We start from the raw sequence: 22971 nt of genomic DNA on the forward strand, positions 1-22971 counted from the left end.
AAAACAACCAATCAGAGCCAGGAGGAGAATCTTAGTGCTGCCAGTCATGCATGTTAATGCGCTGCTAAATGTCATCAGAGTCCATGCTAACTAGTCTTGGCATTCATGACAGACTAAGTTGTGATGAACCAGCTGTAGTGTAGCAGAGAAAAAAGGGGGAGGGTGTGAGTAACACATACATGAGAATGATTGACAGCGTTAAGACCCTTCTTCTGGCTCTGATTGGTTGTTTCTGATGAAGCAGTGTATTTCTGTAGATGACAACAGAACCAGCAGGAGAACGCAGAGGATTATCTCTGATTATCTGTCTCATAGCAAAGTGTCATGACATAGTGATAATTTTAACAAATATGTAAAAGATTTATTTATAAAAGTTACATACTGCTGATTTAATTTTGATGCAAATAAATAAAACCCATAGTCATCCTGATTAAGAAAAAAAAGTCAATTTGTGTGTATTTTAATCTCTGTATTAATCTAACTGTTAAAATCATGAAGATTGGATGGAGAAATTTAAGGTTATAAAAATAATAATAAATCAGACAAGATGGTAGAAACATACCGTGAAAGACTTGCAGATGGATTTGCAAACAAAGCGACACCAGATATTGAACATTTTTAATTTTATACGCTACTTACTGCTGATCAAACCCCTAAAAGTCCCAATAAAATACAGTGAAGTTTGTGGATAGAATGTGGCCAAATGTGGACGATGTAAGCGGTGTGAATATTTTTACAAGGCTCTGTTTGCTGAAACACCAGTGAATGGCTTATTTGGATATTTACCTTACTCTTTATATCTTTCATCTTGCTTTCCAGGGCTCAGAGGAGAACAGGGTATGTACTGTACTTACTGAACAACAGATGAAAGCCCTCATTCCACTAAGATCTATAATTCTCACTAAGCTCTCCTCTGTTTCTACTTTGTCATCTGGTCTTCAAGGGTCCGATGCTCACGTGCCGCGCCTTTCTTTCTCTGCTGCGCTGACTCGCCAGATGAGAAAGACAGGAACCATAGAGTTCAATGAAGTATTTGTCAACGAAAATAAAGCCTACAATCCTGAAACAGGTGTGTGCTAGTGCTTCAAGCACTTCTATCAGTTCCTGTCAACTCGGTAGATAGATAGATGGATAGATAGATAGATAGATAGATAGATAGATAGATAGATAGATAGATAGATAGATAGATAGATAGATAGATAGATAGATAGATAGATAGATAGATAGATAGATAGATAGATAGATAGATAGATAGATAGATAGATAGATAGATAGATAGATAGATAGATAGATAGAGAGCAAATTAAATAGCTACCAAGACAGATAGCTTTTGACCCTGAATAAATTACTTGTTTAAAAAGTAATTTAATCTGTTTATCTATGTTTGATATTAGAACTTGTTTAACTATCTGAAACATGTAAGTGTGATAAAAAAAAAAAGCAGAAATTTTTGTTGGTCAAATATATTTTTTTTACAGCACAGTACACCCACAAAAAGAGACAAATTAATCTCTTTGTCACTCATACATTCTTCCATATTCACCATGAACACTGAACTAATACTGTCCCGTTCTACAGGTATATTTACGGCGCCCCTTAGTGGCAGATACTTTTTCAGCGCCATTTTGACGGGTCACAAAAACATGAAGATCGAGGCAGTGCTTTCTAAGTCGAACGTTGGCGTTGCCCGAGCGGATTCAGCAGGATATCAGCCCGAAGGCCTAGAGAAGCCCATGGCGGAGGCCAAACACATCCCTGGAGCCCTGGCTGTGTTCAACATCATTCTACCCTTAGAGGTTGGGGACACGGTCTGCATCGATCTCGTAACGGGCAAGCTGGCCGTCTCCTCTGAACCCTTAACCATCTTCAGCGGGATGCTGCTGTACTAGACCGTCAGACAGGACGGAGTGTGACTTCAGAGTTTATCGTGTTGCATTGAAACCTCTGCTTTGGACTCTTAACTCAAAGAGCCATCGACAGTGGGTGAAACTGATACCAGTGGACTGGATGCATCCAGCAAAGAGAAAAAATGCTTCACAGCTTTAAGGAAAAGTTTTTATTTTGTTGATTGAGATGTATTTTTATGTGGAAAAGAAGCCACTGCAGGGTGATTTCCTATGTTCCTATAAACTTCGATGCTTTACTGATTGCACCAGGACATCCATCAAGTTTCACTTGTGTTTAAAAAAAAAAAAAGATATTTAGTCAAATGGAGAAAGATTAAAGATGTGGGTGTTTTTCTATTTATCTGCGCTGTCCACCCACGTCACATCAAATCTTCAGCATTCATTGCGCACTCGTTTAGCCGTTGTATCCTTTTTTTTCTTTTTTCTTTTAATACGATCATTTATTTTTGTGTTACTCACAGTTTCATTTTGACCACAAGCGAGTTCCCAGAAATGCAATGCCGAGTGCCAATTGTCTCGAGGAAAAATGCGGGAGGGACAAAGTCCAAACCACTATTCTTTAGGAGGAAATGCACAAATGAAGTCACTGACAGTTCAGCATAGAGAGACCACAGGATTTTATAAATCATGCAGCCATAAAACAATAAGACCATTTTAGGACTTTGGCCATGCCCCGAAACACAAAGGAAGGAGAGGATTTGTCAAAAGGAACAGAGGGGATTTTTCTTCTCACTCTGTATCCTAATAAGGGATATCTAAAGTTAGAAGACGAGGACTGAGATCTTACAGTAACAGAAGTTTGCCATCAGCATAAAACCTCTGCTGATTATACAACATATAACTAGTGATTTTTTTAAATACAAGATTTGTGGTAAAAGGTTGGATTTATTGTTAACATTTTCTTAAATATACACATATACCTCCACTAATTATTGAGTAAATGTCTCTTAGCATTTTTCAGATACAACACCCACATGTAAGCCATCAGCTGATTGGATATTAAGTCACAGTTCCTTTAAATATGTTCATTTCCTGACAGTCAACCTTTCAGCTTAGCTTCCAAAGAACTTCAAAAACACAAAATTATACCAAGTTTGTCTTGTCTGTTTTTAAGTGCAAATATCTGAGAGTGAATTTGAAACAAGACAAAACTAAGTTATAAGTAACTTTCAGAGCTTGTTTTAAGTCAATAATTTCTTAATACTGATAAAAGACATACTAGTTCCATTGGTAGATTATTCCACTTATGAGAAAAATTTTATTTTAAGTGAAATAATCTATTTGAACAAGTACTTTTTATAATCTGTAATAAGTAATTATTTACTTGAAACAAACTCCTATATCTTGCTAAAAGTTTATTTGTAAGTTGGTTTTATCTTACTTCAAGCATTCTAAGATATTTGGACTTGAAAATAGACTCACAAAAAAAAAATACTTGTAGCATTTTGCAGTTTTGCAGTGTTTTTTTTTTTCTTTGGTCAGGCCCAGGAGAGGCCTTTCAAGAAGATTGATGCAGGACGTCTAGACCTACTTTTGATCTGTGTTTGGAATCGTTGTCCTGTTTGAACAGCCAGAAGATCCTCCTCTCAGATGAAGGGGAAATATGTTTTCGGACTTTCAGGAACGACTCAGGAACCACTAAGGCCCAAGTCTATTATAAACAGGAAGCTGCTGGGACATCCATGTCATCTTCTATGGTGAACTTATCTTAACATTAACACAGACTGAGAGGGAGCCAGCCAAGGAAGTAGCATTAACTCCAAAATTGGCCAAAAAAAACCTGGACAGGGTAAATAATTAATTTAGGAAAGCTTTCGGGTCAGACATGAGTAGGCCTGTCACAATAACAAATTTTGCTGGACGATAAATTGTCCCAGAAATTATTGCGATAAACGATAATATTGTTGTTTTGAGACCATTTTCAAGTAATGTAATGGTAGTGGCATAATAATGCAAGTAGGTATTCTCAAATCAATAGACTTTCATCTAACACAGAAACTGAAACACATTTAAAGTATCCAAAATACATAAATAAAACAACAAAAGAACAAGTGAATTGAATTATGAAGTCTGAAAACAAAACTACCCTTCAAACAAGTTGCCAGTTGAGACTTGTCATCCAGTCTTTGGTAGAAAGAGAGAGAGAAACAGTCATGCAAATGAAAATGATTAAGCTTGTTTTAATTTATCACGTGATTAAATGATTTATTGCTCATTGCGACATTCTTAGACTAGTTTGTCCACAATCCCAAGAAGAATGTTCCAGATAAGGCTTTCAATCTCAAAAACACTTTTGTACACAATTCAGTATTCCAACAGAACAATCAACACCCAAACGCACCTCAAAACTGTTCCCCTTTCAAATGGGTCAAACAGGCGAACATCAAGCTTCTGGGAAGGTGCTGGCCTTTGGGAAAAAAAAAAAAAATCTGTGGATTTCACTGAAAAGTTGGCCCAATGCCAGGAAACCACCAGTTTGTTTTGTTCTGATAAGAAAAACCATCAAATATCCATGAGAATCGTGTCAGGAGCTTGTCGATCGCCTGGATAAAGTGGTTTTACTTCTCTACACTGCAAAAACACAAAACCTTACCAAGAATGTTTTGTCTAGTTTCTGGTGCTGATACCTTAGATCACTAAAAACAAGACAAAACTGACTTATAAGTAACTTTTCAGCCAAACATACAAGCTTGTTTTAGATAAATAATAGTGATAGAAAGTACTAGTACTATTACCAGACTTTTTTCACTTATGGGAAAATCACATTTTTACTTTTAACTTGGGTTGAGATGCTTATTTTTTGCAGTGTACAATCTGCTAAGGGATATCTAATCATAAGATTAATAACTAATCATATAATCATTAATGATTAATATATTTGCACATTTTAACCCTTTATGAATTAGACAAAATACAATTTATTCAAAGTTGCAGACTTTGTTTTTTCCCCATTAAAACTCATAAATGTTGTGTGGTATAGAGTCATCCTGGCCTAGAAAAGAACTGCTTAAATGCATCATTAAAAGTAATATGACCATCATGTCCCCAATTAGTGGCTTAAAACTTCAATAAATAGTATGAGTAAAGCTCGCAACATTAATTAATCAAGCAAAATGAATCTTTATTGTGTTTGTGCGAACACTTTGTCTTTGTTGAACGGCTTTGCAGCCCTTTAAAAGTTTAATTGTAGATTAAATGAGGTCGGTGGATGTTGAGAACAACAGCAGTTTATTTTATTTTACTTTTTCAGACTGAGCATTCTTATAACAATCTTAGAGATTTCTTCCTCAGATTTTTTTTCCCTCCTCAGTGTGGAAATATACAATTACATTGATACTTCTTTTATGCATTGGGTAACTCGTGAATATTTTCCTACATTTGAAGCCCAGTAAGATTGTTTTTATAAGCTACCACTTCAACTTGCCAGTTACTGTGTATGTGTTGTATGTTTTCCCACGCGTGTGCCTCAAATACAGATCCCCAGATGAACACAGACGTCAGCGGCTATGTTCCTTTATTAAACGGACCGATCTGTTCCACCTTTTACACGCTGCTGCTCCCGCTTTAGAAGTGTTTAATCTGGCACTATTTGGGTCTTCACAAATACACACAGCTGGGATTATTTTACTCCCTTGCTCCTGCTTAAACCTCTCTCTCTCTCTCTCTCTCTCTCTCTCTCTCTCTCTCTCTCGTTTGTGTTTGACCTCCGTGGGTTACTTTTAGCTCAGGATTTGAAGGGGAGACCCGAAAAAAAGTGATTTGTTTCTGCTCTCTGGTGACACCTGGCGGTCAGAATCGCCAATCTTCTCCTTCCGCTCCAACTTTGAGGATTTGAAGAATGCAATAATTTCCCAGAAGGAAAAGAGATCGCTTGTCTGTCGTTCATGCATTAGTCATCTCGGGGAGCCACAGTTATCTTGATTACCATCTCCGGATTCAGTAGCCTTTCATTCCTCTGCCACTCACGCACACAAAAGTCATCCTCAGGACTGAGTAAGTTGATCTGTGTGCACCACCAGTCAAGAGCAATCTGGTAATTGAACCTGGACTACTTAGGTACGTAAGAATGCATAACAAGATGGGAAATGCATACGGGCCGTTTCGAGTCGGGTGATTCCGATTTGCAATTAATCTGTGGCGTGTGAGTTAAAGAAAAACAGCCATTTTGAAATACCACAGAGATAATTAAATTAATGTTACATAAAGAAAAGAAATGGAGCCACAGTCATTTGGAGCTCATTTCCTCTAAATGTCACCAAGAGGATATTTTGTGAACTCTGGCAAGGGATGGACGGCGAAGGCGTATAATTAACCCCATAAAAATCAATACAGATCCCTGACGAATGTAAAATGGTAGATATGATGGATGACCAATGAGCATTTTTAAATAAAGTGCCATACAAAGACTCATACTCCTTCAAATTTGTAATATTTTGCTAAAGCTACAAACATTAACATTAATTAGGTTATCAACGTTATGAGGCAGTCTCTTCGAGGATAGCCCTGAATGTAGCTTTATTCGTTTTCTCAACAACTCTGGGGATAATAAACAGCATCAGGTTCCAGTCGAAGTTCAGGTTTCTGACAGGAAGTAGACTTTTGGTGGGTATTATTACCAATTAAAGACTTGCCATGCTGATTTCCTCACATCCAAACTGCTGCCATAAAATCAACAAGTGATACACTAAGAGGGTGCAGACATTTTCTTGTGACGTGTTTCAGCTCGTCTTTCTTGACTTATGTCACATTTTTGGTTTAATTTTTCTTAACATGGTTGCACAAATTTGTGTAAATCCAATATACATGCAAGTAAAAGGGAGGAGAGCGCTTCACTGTCACGTGACTAGTAAAGCTTCCCAGCAGCTCCGACGCCGACCCGTCCGTCCCTCGCGGAATCTATGCCGTGTCAGGTTGCCATGGAGACCATTTTTGTTTTCTTCCCCCACAAAGCACAACCTTCCCCCTCACACCAAGTGAAAGGTTGTGCTTTAAAGTTTGTATAGAAGCGTTTATGAATGAAGACTGGGAACCAGTGTGGCTTGTCGATGAGCAGACAGAGGTTTTCTAAGGCGGGTTAACAGCAGAGACCAGCTAACCTGTCTGTTCGCCCTGTTTACAGGTGGGTCACTGAGCCTGTTTGCACCTCCATGTTTTAAATATCTGCTCTTTTATCGTACGCAGATAGGAGCTGTTACGTACACAGGTTGAGCCCAAACTTTATGCGTGATTAAGTTCAACATACCAACAGATGCTATGGATTTATTGTTGGAATAAGTTTTGGAGGAATCTGTTTGAATCTTATTATTTGGGGTCAATAGGAGCAGCTATCATGACCTACTCCAGGCAAGGAGGAGGGCCATGTTATGATTTTATTACAGGGCAACACAGAGACGCAACCAGACTGATGACTTAAAATAACATGAATATTTTGAACATATCCACTTTCTATAAGCTAGTGGTGAAACTAGATGTTTCTCCAAGGACTGACACGAGGGGGGTGGGAAAGCTTTATCAACGTTTTATTTCAAGTGTAACATGGAAAAAAATATGTTATAAGCAAAATAATCTGCCAATGGAACAAGTACTTTCTCATCAATATTATATGTTTCAAATTAAATGAGCATGATTTTATATCGCTTGAGTGTATAAAATGCAGATAGATATACTGTTAGGATTTTGTTTTGCTAGTATCATTTAACTGTCACTTTAGAGGTCTGAATTACAGCCTCCATGTAAGAAACATGCGCCACATACAGCTGAGAGAAAATAACCTAAGATACTGCTCTATTGGTTTGTATTATTATCATCACAGTTTCTAAGTAAACAAGTGAAAAATGACTCTTTTTCAACTGGCAATACAATGATGTACAAAACCCCACTGCAATATTATTTAATAAGAGTGCAAGTGTGTTTCAGCATAAGGACGAAATAATACCAATCTTCATCTTGTAAAAATGTTTATTTGATGGTGAGCCCACATACTGCCTGATGGGCCACATGTTTTACTTTTTTATGCATCTGCTCCATTCAGACTGAGCCAGGTTCTGGTTCTGCTGGAGTTTTCTTCCTGTTAAAGGGGAGTTTTTCCTCCCCACTGTCTCCACATGCATGCTCGGTATGAGGGAAAGCAAGCGATTGTCACTATGCCCAGGAGGAGTGAACACTGCAGGTTGTAATCTGCTTTTTGACCAATTTGAGTAATAAACTGAACTTCACAGCAATTTTCTTGATAACTTGGACTGTTCATGTTATTGGACTGAAATTACTTTTTTTGGAAAAGTGCCTCAAGAAAAATGAAAAATGGATATAAATAAACTGAGTTGAATTGAATGTCTTGCCGAATCTGTTGACATTTCTCTTCCCTTTATAGAATATTGTAACTGATTCATTGTCCGGTACTAACTCAGTAACTTCTCCCCAGTTCAGCTTGGCTGAGTGAAAGTTTACAATCTGAAAATATCTTCCAAAGTTTCTAAAAGATTTCATTTATTCTGTCAAATCTGTAGCAAACTTTTACTTTACATATATATATATATATATATATATATATATATATATATATATATATATATATATATATATATATATATATAAATTTACACATTTGTTGAAACTGTCACTATGTCAGTATAATATAAGACAAGTAATTTGTGAAAAAATTAAGCTCCTCTGCCTTTTCCCAGTGCTAACCAGAAACAGAAACAACAAATCAGAGGCAGGCCTTAGCACTGTCAATCATGCCCACTTGTGACTTAATGGGCATGTTCTCTGCTATGTTGTGAATGATTGACAGCGCTAAGCCCCTCCTCCTGGCTCTGATTGGTTGTTTTTGGTCGAGCAGTGGATTTCTTTAGATGGCAACAGCAGGACTGGGAGGAGATGGAGGAGCTTGATCTTTTCACACATTATATGTCTCATATTATATACTGATGTTATGACATGGTGACAGTTTTAACAAATATGTGAAAACTTTTGTTTTTTAAATAAAAGTTACACACTGCAGCTTTAATAGTCGTTATCAGGTAACACAGAGGTTGTCGTTGTGTGCTGACATGAAATTCTGCATTTTATTTTAAATTTTATTAGAAAAAAGAATCTTTTTAAGTATATAATAAAAAGAAATTAAAAATCTACCTTGCTGTTTAAATAAATGCTGACAGATGTGTGTTCTCTTGCATTTACAATCAGTTCTAGGAACTGATTGCCACTCCAAAACTCCAAAACTTCATAACACGGTAATGCTGCCGTGGGAAGCTTTATCAACTCATTTATGTTGAATTTCCAAACGTTTTCATTTTTCCTCCGTCACCTCCAACTTTTTCTCTCAAACTTTTCTCCATCAGGCTCTGAGGGACGCCAGAATGAGCTGCGCGGTGGCAACGGGCCGTCTGCAGGTCCTCCAGATCTACCGCCTGCTGCAGTGGATCCACAAAGGAGAGAAGGATGAGATCCAGAAGATGGTGAAGCTTGGGGTGAAGAACCTCATCAACCTCACCGAGCCACAGGAAGGCCTGGGGGTGCTCCACCTGGCGGTTTCAGCCAACAATAGCGGTGATGAGCTTCATCTTTGCTCTGTCTGATTGTAAATTAGACGTTTCAATCAAACAAGTGCTCGACTGAAAGTGACGTTTTATGACAACAAACTTCCAGGCGCAATCATGCCGCTCCATTTATATGTCTATGTAACAGGAAAGTTGTATTTATTATATAAAGGTAATTTGAGTCGATGCGTAAAACCTCAGAAACTTCACTCTAAATGATTTGTTTGGTCAGTGGTAGGGAGGAATGAGCAATGACACGCGTGCTAGCTCTCAGGCAAACAGAAAATGGCAGCAGACTAGCAAAACGGTGGATTTATTTATTTATTTTTTTTGACATGCTAATCATTGGTGTGTGCAACCAGAGTTTCTGTTTCACACAGTTCTGCGGGCGAAGGGTGTCAGGTTCGACGTCCGTCTGAGCGTGTCTGTTGCTCTGTCTCCTCACAGACCTTGTTGAGTTTCTCCTCTCCCTTGGAGCACAACCCGACGTCCAAGACAAGATGGGCCGCACGCCCGCCATGCTAGCTGCCGAGCTGGGGAACGAGGACATTTTATCGCTGCTGTTCCAGAAACAGCCTGACATGAAACTAGTGGACATAAAGGGCAAAGGTGGGCAGAGAGAGAGTGAAAATAGAGTGAAATGCTCAGACGTGATTGCAGGGTTAGGAGCTCCCAGTTCTTAACTCGCACTTTGTCAAAGTGTCACGATAACAAATTTTGTTGGGCGATAAATCGCCTCGGCAATTACTGCGATAGACAGTGTTATTGTTACTTTGAGTCCATTTTCAGGGAATATATTGATAATGGTGAAATAATCTAAGTGTGCCTTCTCAAAGACTAAAAAAACTTTAATTTTGTAAAGAACACTTAACACTGGAACTGGAATAACCAGGATGAAACACGACAGCTGAATACAATAAATAAAAATGGAAATAAAAACCACATACAATCAAAACTCAGAAATAAAATGGATTATGATGTCTCATTAATAAAATATGAATCATCACAATGGAAAGTATAAAGCTCAGTTCAGTTTAACATGTGATTAAATGCTTAATGCGACAGGCTTATTGTCGTTACAGAGGCTATATATTGTTAATACACTGAAAGATAACTTTAGCTTTTTTCCCCAGGCTATTTCAATCATTTTTCCATTAAACAGTTGAGTGCAGAAGTTTACATTTATTGTATGCTTTGTCAATTAGCATTTCACACAGAACCCAGACGCTCCTGTAGGAGCCCATCAACAAACTCCAGGATTAATTATAGATGGAAAAATTGACCATACTTCCATAACATATGTTGAAATTATGTTTTCATCACTAAATTAAGGCTGAATGTTAAAACTAAAAAAACAAATGGTAGAATTCATTTCAGTTAGTTTGTTTTTAAGGTACAGAGCTGCTTTTAAATACGGTGGAGAGGCTTTTGATAAGCTGCGGCTCATGGCAGCCGTAGACAGTTCTATAGGCTGTCAGTGTTTTATCTATTCCAAAACCAGTTTTCCATGTGCAAATGTCTGAAATTGAAGTAAGATGGAAAAAAACCCTCTTCCATTAATATTATGATTTTGGAAATTGAAATAACTTGGGCTTGTTTATCAGATTAAAAGTACCTATAAAGCAGGTACTAAACTGAATTTACATTAAGCCAACATGTCTGTGGTTGTTCTTGGTCTGATGTAGTATCCTAACCTTACATGTTGCATTTTTATAACCTGTAAACTGAAAATCATCATAATTAACAGGAAGAAAGATGTGAAAACATCACTGTGTGAAATTAATCTATGTAAAGTGTTTCACTTAATGAGTTGAGTTACTGAAATACATTCATTTTTCAATGCTATTCTAAGAACACAGTACTTAAATATGTGGTTTTAGATTTATGCAGCCAGTTTGAACCTGCATGGATCATAGAGGATACATAATCATTTTTAAATTTTGTAGCCAATCAGGATGCTTTTTTGCTCTTAGTAGGTTTTGTCAGGTAAACATTGTCTTACATCTCAAGAACACGTGTGTAGCTTTTGCTTAGATATCGATGAGAAAGACACAACGGAGAATCCTTCCAGATAATCTAACGCTGTTCTTGCTTTAATGCATCCAGATCAGAAAACGCCGTGAAACACGGAGGGACCAAGAGTTGGCATCAGTGTTTGGACTTTTGGGTCCAAACATTGAATTCAAGGTCGTAAAATGTTCTGTTTAGTCATGTAGCGTGTTTGTCCGGGTACGTCCGTGTGTGGCTCTGTGTGTGAGTCAGGCCTCTGTGTGTGTGTGAGTCTAATTACAGATCAAGCCCTCATGGTGACACTCTGATGTGGAACCTGCTCTGTAACCCGATAACGCCGCTCGCTCCCCAGAGGCGTGTTCAGCCGAGGCGCACCGCTCTCATCCCCGGCTTCTCTTCAAGCATTTCATTCCCCACACGTTTTCGATTATTGCATACAAATTAAAAAAAAAAAAGAATCTGAATTACTTTTAATTAGCAACTGGTTATTTTTCTCCATTGGATCTGAATGTAAAAATGAAGGTACATATTTAGCGCAGGCAGCACTTGAACTACACAAAGACTCAGCAGTTATGAACCGCCCAGCCAGACTCACCACCTCAGATCTAATTATTTTTGTCAAAACCCAAATGTAAATGACACCTCTCTCATTTTTAACCTTTTTTTTAAATTATTCTTTATCTCATTTGTGATTCAGGCGTGCTGTTCTACTGCAGCTACCCCACCAAGCGCCACGCCCGCTGCCTAGAACTGGCGCTGAAGAACGGGGCCGATCCCAACAACATCTCTTGTAGCGGGGTTCACGTTCTTAGCATGATGTGTGAGAAAGCTAATGAGTGCACCCCCTTGTGCCTCGCCCTGCTGGATGCTGGTGCAGACCCCAACGCGGCAAATGAGGTAAAAGAAATTAATAAGAAAACATGACAGAAACAATTTAAATGACAGAGAAAATTATGGAGAAGAAACCATCTAAAGTGTGATTTCTTCTGCCCAGACAAAGGGTGTGACGGCGCTGATGGAGGCTGCCAAGACGGGCTCCCTGCCAGTTGTTCGGCAAATCCTCAGGAGAGGTGGAAACCCGAACACCCTGGACCAAAACGGCTTCAACGCAGTACACTACGCCGCCCTGAGTGGCTGTTTTGAGGTGTGGTAACTAGAACTTTTTCTGTCATATGCCTTTAAGCTTTTTCACATTTTGTTGGGTTGCAACCCGAGACGCACCGATCCGATGTTAATCGGTCCAGATATTGAAAAAAACTCCCTGTAGACTCTCACACCCACTCTGCTTTTGATTATAAATAAAATCATTGTTTTTTCAGGTTAGTAGAAATCGTCTTGCAGAATCACTTTTTTCTAAAAAATAAATGATGAGAATGATAAATTGTATTTATATTTTGTCATTTTCTTAGCACTTCACTCCAATTAAACACCAGAAGCAGAATCTTACTTTAGGTAATTTAATTGTCCAAATTTAGGTTTGGACAATCTGTAACACGTAACTCTGCAACGTTTCCCATCCTTCAGGTAATCATGGTGCTGTCAGGATTTGCAGCAGATATGAGTGTGATTAACATGAACAACTGTACGCCCTTACACTACGCCGCCGCCGCAGGCAATGCCCTGTCCTGCAAGTTCCTTGCTCAGAGAGGTACGCCGTGACATCGCAAAGTGTCTTCAATTTCAACGCAATCATCCAAAGTATTTGTTCGTCTCTGGAAGAGACGTTAGGTCTCTGGACGTGTCCTCTGGAGCTTTAAGGATTTTGGTTACAGAAATGAAGAATAGCTCTTTTGTGTGTTAGCATTGCAAGCTTATATCTCTGCTTTGATGCATGTGGAGGTAGGAAATTAAATCAAACAGAGCAATACGCAGTCCTGAATTAAATTAGGTAACGCGATCAAGTGTTTTTTTTTGTTGTTGTTTTTTTTTCATAGCAGTCTGCTCTGTGTTCAGGTTGTAACCCCAAAGTGAAGAACAAGGAAGGTTTGGTGGCACGTCAGATTGCCAAAGACTTCGGACTCAAGGCAGCGATCAAGGAGCTGAAGAAAGCAGAGAGGGCATTTGGGAAAAGCAAAAAATCCACTGGTGGCGGCATGATGTCAGATCTCTGGGCCCTGACCCTTCACGATTGGTCAAACGAGTACCAGGCTGAATTAGTGGAAGCCTTTAGGGACCAATTTGGCAATGCTGACTTAGACACCTTCATGTCTGTGTTAGAGAACCTGGGTGCTCCGGTTGAACCAGACCAACTCGAGATGGTCTTCTCAGCACACAACAAGAAGGGAGAGGGCCTGATCAACGTGAATGACTTCGTCAAAGGCACCAAGTACATCAAGAAAGTCTTCCGTCTCACTGGGTACACAACTCAGAAGAAAAAGAAAGAAAAGGGGGCTAAGAAGAAGAAGAAGAAAGGCCCGTTTGTCCTCCCCATACCCATTTGCACCCTCGTGCCGGAGCTCAAGCCCCGACGGCCCGACGGCGGCCCGCCTCACTTCATGATTGAGAAGTACCACAACTTGACAGACGTTCGCCGCTTTGACAACGAGCACCCGCCGCTTCATCCCATAGTCAACGACTCGTGGTGGTACATAGAGAAGCCAAACAAAGTTTACATCAACATCAACTACTGTGTGAGGAACGGAGATTTGGAGTCTCTGGACCTCGCCTTCAACGACGGAGTACCTGTGGATGCTCAGGATGAATTTTACAAGACCCCGCTGATGGAGGCATGCATCAGCGGCAACTACGAGTTGGTCCAGTACCTTCTAGAAAAGGGGTGAGTAGCCACACCTGACATCCACATGTTTCTGGTCCAGGCTTGTCAGTGTTGAGACACACCCCAAAACACTTGGTCTGTTGCACAAAACCCCAAGAAAATATGTTGTATGTGCAAATACTGTTAAAAAGCTCTGTATTTGGTTTTCACTGGTAATTCCTATTAATAGTTACAAGAGCCTTAAAAAGGGTGAAGTCAAGTCAAGTTTATTTGCATGTCACATTCCAGGAACAAGGTAGCTCAAAGTGCTTTAAGTCATAAAGGCATCATACAAAATGCATTAAACATTACATTTTATCAAATGCCATCAACAAAATTGTCAAGCAAATATACATCAAATATGTTGATCAATGTTCCAGTTACTACTAATCAAAGTCAATTCTAAACAGGTGGGTTTTAAGTCTTGACTTAAAGCTGCAGTGTGTGACTTTGACAAAAATGTGGGGGTTTTTGTTGTTTTTTTTTTTTCAGATTTGTTAAAACTGTCACTATGATGGAAAAACATCTTAGCATTTCAATTAAAATGTATCGCCGTCATTGGTGGCCATGGTAACTAGCCTTAGCATTCATGCCAGGCTATGTTATGATAAACCTGTTATGGAGTAGCAGAGAGCAAGGGGTAGGGTGTTAGCGGCACGTACACAAGAGTGATTGATAGCGATAAGACCCTCCCCTTGGCTCTGATTGGCTGTTTCTGACTGGGCGGTGTATTTCTGCAGTTGCTAGTGTGGGAAGGCAGAGGATCTTGGTTTTTATCACATCTGTCTCGATACGGTACTGCGACAACATAATGATAATTTTAGTAAATGTGAAAAAAACATATTTTAAAAAAATAAAAGTTACATACTGCAGCTGTAAAGCAACTCAGTGTTTCAGCATCTTTGCAGTTTTCTGGACGTTTAGTCCAGATTAGTGCTGCATAGAACCTGAATGCTGCTTCTCTATGTTTCTGGTTCTGGTTCTGCTCTCCATCCCCAGAACCAGAACCAGAATGCCTGAGAGGTCTGGAAGGTTTGATACAACAGCAGATCTTTAATGTATTTTGAAGTGAAGAACTAACAGAAAGTAACGTTCAATCTTCCGTGCAGCGTAGAATCAATAAGTAATGAGGTCTCACTGAACACGAACTCCCACCTCGCATCCAACAGGGCTGAAGTGAACATGTGTGACCAGTTCTTCTGGACGCCCCTCCACCACGCGGCCAACGGGGGGTACTTGGAAATTGTGGAGCTTTTGGTGAATGCCGGGGCCGACGTCAACGCAAAGGCCCTCAACGACGGCACGCCACTCATGAGAGCCATCGAGAGCTCCAGCTTCTCATGTGTGGAATTCCTCATCAACTCTGGGGCCAAAGTCTATTCAGAGACCAAGAAAGGTACGATGCAGTCTGAACATTAAAAAAGTTTTTTTTTTTTTTATTTTAAACTTAGGTTTGAATTTACGCTGTTGTACATTGATACAGATCTTATCACTGCGTATCATCATTTTAAACACAAGTAAAAACAACAGTAGAAATAAGAAAGAAATCTATTTGTCATTAATTACTGTTCAGAAGCACAAAAGAAAAATGAAAACAACCGTAATTCATTCATCTCGGCCTTGTGTTTTTCCTCCAGGAGTAACCTGCCTTGATATGGCCAGACACTTTGGAGAAACCAGCATAGAGAGCCTGGTTCAGGAAAAGGTGAACGCGCTGCCAGACCCCAAAAAAGCAAAACCTAAACCTGGTAAAAAGAAGGTACCCACGTAGCCCTGCCGTTTGACCGCGGTTTACATTAAAAACGTTCTGCATGGAACTTTTGATGTGTCACACTGACGTTTTGTGTGTGTTCGTTCGTGAAAGGTTTCCTAGCAGAAAGCAGTTTCCTTACAACAGTTGAAACGATGCAGTCAAGTCAAACGTCAAGCTGTGCATATTTAGGGACGCACCGATCCAGTATGGTTTATTTTTTTCATTTCCAATACCGGAAGCGAGGTTCAGTATCAGTGGATTTTGATCTGATACATCTCAGAAGATGTCAGTGGAAAACACGCACCAGATATAACCATAAAACTGACCGAACTGAAATCACGAAAATAAATTTGCTGAATGGAAACACATCAATTTAAAAAAAAATAAAAAAACTTTTGCGATAAAAGGCTTTTGTGTTAGGATGAGGTGGTTTGTGTTTCGCAAGACTGCAGTGGAAACACTTTTTTTGCATCACACAAAAAAGCCGTCGATCACTCGTGATCGACAGCTGGACGGTAACTACTGGCTGAAATGTCAAAGTCGACGACAGGAAGTGGTAGGAGGATGGTGGTTTGTTTTTGTTGTTTTTGGACGATGTGCAGCCGGCTCCACCACAGCGCTTACAGCGTCGCACCGTTCATGAAAAGTTGTGTGTAATTCCAACATGTTGAATCTATAACTCTTCTGTAAAATGGCTGACTACAATTTCCCCAAAACCCAGCATATGTAGCCGCTCCCAAGAATATGCAGCTTGTTGCTCCAACGCTGGAATAAGACTCCTAAGTCTCCTCTGATTGGTTGATAGATGATGTTTACATCCATCTCTATCATGATTCTTATTGGCTTATTGCGTGAACAAGCTTATTCACATGTGACTTTCTTATTTAACGGAAACACCGCAAGTGTTTTTTTGACATTAACAGAATTTCGACAAAAGTGTGCACACATTTGCTAATGGAAACTTATCTACAGATACAACAATCCCAAAATCCGTCAGTCTCTCATTTCACTACATTTGTTTCTCAGCAACAAAAAAAAGTTCTTGTTGTCATTGCTGAGAATAGACTAAAACTATTTATTAAAAATAGAAAAAATTCTGCCAAAAATGTACAGAAACTGTACACCTTTCTTTTATTAAGGCCAACATTGGAGACCTCTTCCCCCCTTTTTTTACTTTGTTACATTTTTTTTTTGTTGTAAATTACTTTGTTGTAAAAAAAAAAAAAGTAAACTACAGATTATGGAAAGGGGATTTTTAATAATTTTTTTTAATTCACGTGGCTAGCACTGGTAGCAGTTGGTGCAATAAAGGAGGAAAACTCTTCGGTGAAGTGTCAAAAGTTTAAAACTCCAGAAAAAACCTTGGAAATGTAAAAATATTGGACAGAGAGGAATGTCCGTCTGTTTCTCATCACGGTGTAATTGTAGCTCTCAGCCAGTTAGCATGATCTGCCGTCTGCTTATCAACACTTCAATCACGTAGATGTACAATCATGTAGAACTCGATCTTTAAAAATATACACCTGCATGCATTTCTTCCAGTAGGGATTTCATGTTATGTTTTTAGAGTCGTTTCTGCTAAGTGGACTTGCATGTTCAGTAAATGTTCCACACTATAAAGTTTCTAAGGTTACTCCTTCATGGTTGTTACTGATACTGACACCATTTTGAAATATTTTTTTAATTCAAAACAAACTGATTTATTCATGAAGGATTAGATTTAAACTGTCTCTAAGGAGAAAAAAGGACATATAACTGGATCTCAGTAAATTATACAGTAATTCAGCATAAATGAGAAACTCATGTAGAGTCATTTCACACAGAGTTTTATATTTGATGTTTTTGTCTGACGCTTCTGGACTGCAGCTGGATGAATCTCAGACTCCAGCCTCTGTCCACTTTGGGAATCTCCTCCAAACTCTTGAATTGTCTTTGCTTTTCAACGCCCAGAACGCTGAGGTTGCCTCTGATGCTTGTGCAACTTTTCCTGTGACACATTTTCCTCCGACTCAACCTTCCATCACCACACTTACGGTGTTTTCACACCTGATTGTTTGGTAGACTCGTTTCGATTGAGGACCAAAGTTGCAACATTTGTTACATTTTCAGCTGGTGCGCTTCACTTTCACACTGTGTCAAATGAACCAAACCCTTTGAAAAACCTGTCCACCTTCTTGCCTGTCGGGGGCGCTGCACCAAAATCCACGGGAGGAAAACAACGTGAAAACCTCTAAAGAAAACACTGAGCGCGACTTCCTTCTTCACAAAATGAGAACCCAGACAGATTTAGCGGTCGTAGGATTTCTCTTTTGTCTTTGGCAAAAGACCACAATATATTTCTTCTGCTAGCGGTAAACACACGTTTGTTTTGGATGTATTTACCCAGAATGCCCTGCGCTACTGTCCACTTCCTACATGTGGAGTGATCTCCGGTCCACTTGGCCTTCCTGTATGCATTCGAACCAAGACCAGGGTTTTAGGTGGACTAGAGTTCGCTTTTTTGGTCCGCTTCAGTATGGTTACACATAAATAACATCACTTTTCTGGTTACTGAATCTATTAAAAGTTTCTCTTTTTGTTATCAGTCATTGAAATGAGTATTTATTTGTAAAATACTCTTAATTTAATGATGTGCACCGTCTACAGATCGTGGTAGCTACTCCAAACCTGCATCCTGCATTTCATTTCCTCATAGAGTTGAACGCCACGCTGACTGTTAGAAAATCAGAGCCCCGGTGAACGGCGAGCGGCTCTTACAGGTGATTTACTCTGGAGCAGACGAGTAGCTGACACAGGGACCCAGTGAAGACGATGCAAATCACCTGAGGCCAGGCCTAGCTAATACACGGCTGCAGATAAACAGCCTTCAGCTCGGCGAAGAGGAAGAGGGTGAAAGGAGGTTGGGCATCTGTTAATTCTCTTCATCTTCAGGCAAGAAAAGTTGGGTTTAGTACTGCCCTTCAGGAATTATTTGTGTGAACAGAAATTGATATCACTAATCACAACCTCATTGCGTTCTCATGTATGTGGCTCTCAGAGGCGAAGATGCTAAAAACAAGAGGACTGTAGCTTCTCGGGTAATCCCGTAGCGTTTCTGTAACTCGAACTGACCTGAGTTTAAACTTGAAGCATGTGAGTCAGACTGACGCACAAAGCCTTGTTATGATTTCAGCAGGCTAAAAAGTGCTGACTCTGCACTTACTATGTTCAAGATCTTTGGTCTGAACGCTAACGTTACAGCAGTGGAAATGGAATATAATCAGTTCAAGGTTGAGCATGAATACACTGCTCTCCGTCTGAAAGCTCAGTTTCTCCAGGGGAAGTCATTGGTTTATATTATTATGGTATCATTTTAGTGTCAGATTTTACTCACTGGTCTGTTTTTAAAGCATGTTTTGCTGTTTCATTTTTATTTTCTGTTTTGACTTTTGATGTTTTTTGGGGGGGTTTTTTTTCAAAACTTTTCAAAGGTTTTTGTCACTCATGATCCATTTTCTCAGACATCCATCAGCACCTTTGTGTTGTGTAAATATTACTAGTGGTGGGCAATATGGACTTAGTTTTATCTGGATGTTTTATGATAATAATGTGATAACTGAAAAAGTGACGATAAGAAGTATTTATTACTTCTTTTTTAGGTAACCGCAATTGTGGAAATTGTGTCACAGCAATTATAGCCCCACAAACACAAATGCTGCTCTTGAAAAACATAACATTTGTAAGATGATTATCTAGGAAATGAGAGATAAAGAAATCTGATTTATATCTCTGAAATTGACACAGTAACTGAATTTAGTCATATTTTCCAATTTATTGCTACACAGTTATTGCACAATTTAGAAAAATTGTAAAGTTAACAATCCAGACAATAGACAGCTTTAGTGGGTTTTAAACAATAATTGGAATTTATTGTGACAAGGATAAACCAAAAATCTTATCATGATAAGTAATTTATCTCAATAAATGATCAGTGATACGATAAATGCCCACCTCTAAATATTACCAAAGATTTTTTTTCCCCCTTTTCTATTTTATCTAGTCAACTTTCTTAAATCACATTTTGTTCTGCAAAATGCAAACGTCTTGTGTGTCTGGTCTGGTCTTCAGTACCTTTGAAAAGTATTCACTCCTTTGGATGTTTTACCCTTGGATTGCTTTTACAAATTAATCCTGGTCAACAACATTTGGCTTTTCTAATTATAATATTTTCTTTTTAAAGAAATATTTTTAATGTCAAAGTGAAAACTTTTGTACAAAAGATGACAACTAAATAAAAATATGTAACAAAATATAAGTGATTCCACAAATATACACCCATTTAAAGTCACTGACCTAATTCAACAAAGGTCCCTCCAATTGGTGCCAGTAGTCTAACAATTTTGCCAAAAAGCAAAATTTTGTTGATGAATAGTGATTGTAAAAACAGTTTTAAAAAAGGGTAAAACATCAAATGGAGTAAATACTTTTTTCATAGCTACTATAAATATCTGTTTAATTTTGATATTTCTGCTCCATTGACCACGTACCCCTTGCTGCTCTTTACGTCAGTTCTTGGTGATTGCCTTTAGGTGGCTATTGGAAGGGGTGCTGTGCATAGCAAGACGATGACTGGGACATCAGGGAGGACGCCCACACAGATGAACTCCAAAAGCATCATCCTCCATAACACCAGGATCACCACAGGAAACACTAACACAGAGGATATTAGCTTTGTGCCAAAAACCGTACGTTTGGTTACGCTGACGCCTAACAACCTTCTATATAAAAGCTAAATATTGACTACATTTCCTTGTTAACTTCAACTCCGATTGTTTTTTTTTTGTTTGTTTGTTTGTTTGTTTCAGGTTCGGGGTGAACCGCCCACCACCAGCCAGCTGATGTCAAACATAGCGAGACGAAAGGGTCGCATAACCCTGGAGGTGGACTTCGACGACTTGTTGATCCCTTTCAGCCAGCGCTTCCAGAGAAGGATCCTGGAGATAACCAAGCCAAAGACCAAACTGGAGGAAAGCCAGAGACAGAGACAAGTGTCCTAATTATGTTACTCTGCTTATGTTGTCATCATCATTTCCTTTTTATTATTATTATTTTTGACAGCTAATATGAAAAACGACTTTCAGCACATGTCCATCCCTGGGGCTGTGTGATTTTGATCTACAACTGAATTAAATATAAAGCCATGCAGATAATGAGAATGTGAGTAATCAAGTGAAAATAAAAGATTCTTTCTTCTTATGGTTCTGTCTCTAAAACGAAGGAACTGTTTGTCTTTTTTCGCTAATTAATTTTGCTTGGTAAATGTCCACACCTCTGAGCTCCTGTCTTCACTACGTATAGTGGTGGATTTAATTAAAGTGGTACGATGACATACTAGGGTTCTTGTAAATAGAAAAAAAAAGAGTAATTTTCCACCAAATGGCTCTAATTTTATAGAAAAAAAACCCAAGGATATTTCTGAGGTCTAAAAGTTGAACATTAGCTAGAAAAACTTCACAATTTCAGAAAGTTTCTTGAAAAAACAAGAAAATTTAAGCGTTGCAAAAGTCAAACATTTTCTACCTTTGAAACTCGAAAATGTCCATGTTTTTCTAAAAAAAAACTAATTTCAGAGATTATTCTCAGAACTTTTTTTTGTTTTGTTTTGTTTTGTTTTGTTTTTTGCCGGAAATAAACTCTATCAATGGCCTGCATACCCTGTCGTAAAGTTAATTCCTGATGGAGTTTAAATCTTTATTATTATTATTTATTTATTTTTCAGAGATACAGATTCGTCTCATACATAAGCCGCCGCAGTTTATGATGCTTTTCTTCCTGAAGTTTCATATGTTAACCAGTAGGTGGTGCTGTTTGTCAAATCTAGCCGCATAAGCTTTTGGTTTTTTATTAAGGCTGGTAATTCAAAAAAAAAAAGAAAGAAAGAAAAGAAAAGAGGAAAGAACTTGGAGGGAGCTCTCTCTTGTAGCACAGGAAGAGATCAAAATGGCAGCCACGAGTTTTAGCTGCTCTCACATGCATCACTCTGATGGCTGTAAGATAAAAAATAAATAAATAGAAATCTACAGCATAACCATGAGATCTACCTGTAAGATGTGAGAGAATGCAGCTCCACTCTTTTTGCGTCATGTTTGCCTCAGGTTACATTTTATTAAATAAATAATCTCAGAAAACATTGCCATTTCCTGCAACAGCACACTGATGCACACTCATCATCAGCAGCAGCAACACCGTCGTCAAATAAAATTAGTTAGCAGTGTCTTCAAGGTCCACAGGGACACGGTTATATAACCAAAAAAAAAAAAAACACTGGCAGAGGAGGGAGGCAGCTTTGAGGTCTGAAATGTATGCTGAGAATTGTTCAAATATACATAAAAAGGATGTGGAGAGAGAGAGAGAGAGAGAGAGAGAGAGAGAGAGAGAGAGAGAGAGAGATGTAACAGAGGAACCTGAAAGCCCAGCAGGGCCGTTCACGATGCGAGCGAGACGGGGGTGGAGGGGTGATGGCGAGGGAGCAGGATGGAGGAATGAGAGGCGGGGAGTGAGAAGATGAGGGCTTTTCTGGTGCGATCAGTGGCCACACAGGTCAGAGGGAGTAAACAAGGCTGGCTGCCGGCTCCGGCTGTGACGCAGTGAGTCCGTCAGGGCGTGGGCTCAGGCTTATATGGTCATGCAGTATCTGGGCACGGCGGTCTGCTGGGTGTGTTGCTGTTGGAGCTCACGCCACAAAGAGATGCGGGTCAGTTCACAAAAACGAAAAAATATGGATCATTGTCAACAAAAATACCCTCAAATAGTAAATCCTGAGTGGTATTTTTAAATGTTTGTGTATTTAGTGTGATTGTAGAGGCTCGTGGGATTGATTTTATGAATGAAATGGAATATGTATCGACTTATTGAGGATAGCTATATTTTTATTTTTACTGTTTTAGAGTTTTTTGTTTTTCCCCTCCCCTGTCAGTCTGAGCTCCTATCGACGTGTGCTGCAGCCAGCAGCACTGCGGTCTCCGC

General features: G+C 39.1%; 2 protein-coding genes across 3 annotated transcripts in view; both read left to right on the forward strand.

Annotated features, from left to right (window-relative positions):
* emilin1a (elastin microfibril interfacer 1a) overlaps positions 1–5402 on the forward strand; it is a 33032-nt gene extending 27630 nt beyond the window's left edge. Inside the window, exons 10-12 of the mRNA XM_014993671.2 lie at positions 820–837; positions 944–1069; positions 1579–5402. Coding sequence (XP_014849157.2) covers positions 820–837; positions 944–1069; positions 1579–1889 — 455 coding nt within the window. The 3' untranslated portion in view covers positions 1890–5402. The remainder of the gene's footprint in view (positions 1–819; positions 838–943; positions 1070–1578) is intronic.
* Positions 5403–5812: 410 nt separating this feature from the next.
* Positions 5813–21218, forward strand: ankef1a (ankyrin repeat and EF-hand domain containing 1a). Of its 2 annotated transcripts, none has more exons than XM_088001780.1 (11): positions 5813–5900; positions 9251–9458; positions 9896–10057; positions 12156–12355; positions 12453–12602; positions 12983–13106; positions 13412–14234; positions 15383–15609; positions 15851–15972; positions 20535–20690; positions 20811–21218. In XM_088001780.1, the coding sequence occupies exons 2-11, from the start codon at positions 9269–9271 to the stop codon at positions 21000–21002; spliced, it is 2346 nt and encodes a 781-aa protein (XP_087857906.1). In that variant the 5' UTR covers positions 5813–5900; positions 9251–9268; the 3' UTR covers positions 21003–21218. The 2 variants fall into 2 exon arrangements, with proteins under 2 accessions (XP_087857906.1, XP_087857907.1); XM_088001781.1 differs by having other exon boundaries at positions 15851–15918.
* Positions 21219–22971: the final 1753 nt, after the last annotated feature.

This window comes from Poecilia mexicana, unplaced genomic scaffold (genome assembly GCF_051168715.1).
Source record: "Poecilia mexicana isolate PSO_F unplaced genomic scaffold, ASM5116871v1 scaffold_21, whole genome shotgun sequence".
Classification (NCBI taxonomy): Eukaryota; Metazoa; Chordata; class Actinopteri; order Cyprinodontiformes; family Poeciliidae; genus Poecilia; species Poecilia mexicana.

Bases quoted from the DNA above. Each gene is read 5' to 3' on its own strand.
- ankef1a (XM_088001780.1), top strand. From the start codon at position 9,269: ATGAGCTGCGCGGTGGCAACGGGCCGTCTGCAGGTCCTCCAGATCTAC. The intron at 9,459-9,895 runs GTGATGAGCTTC...GTCTCCTCACAG, and splicing joins GGTTTCAGCCAACAATAGCG to ACCTTGTTGAGTTTCTCCTC. The intron at 12,603-12,982 runs GTGTGGTAACTA...CCCATCCTTCAG, and splicing joins CCCTGAGTGGCTGTTTTGAG to GTAATCATGGTGCTGTCAGG.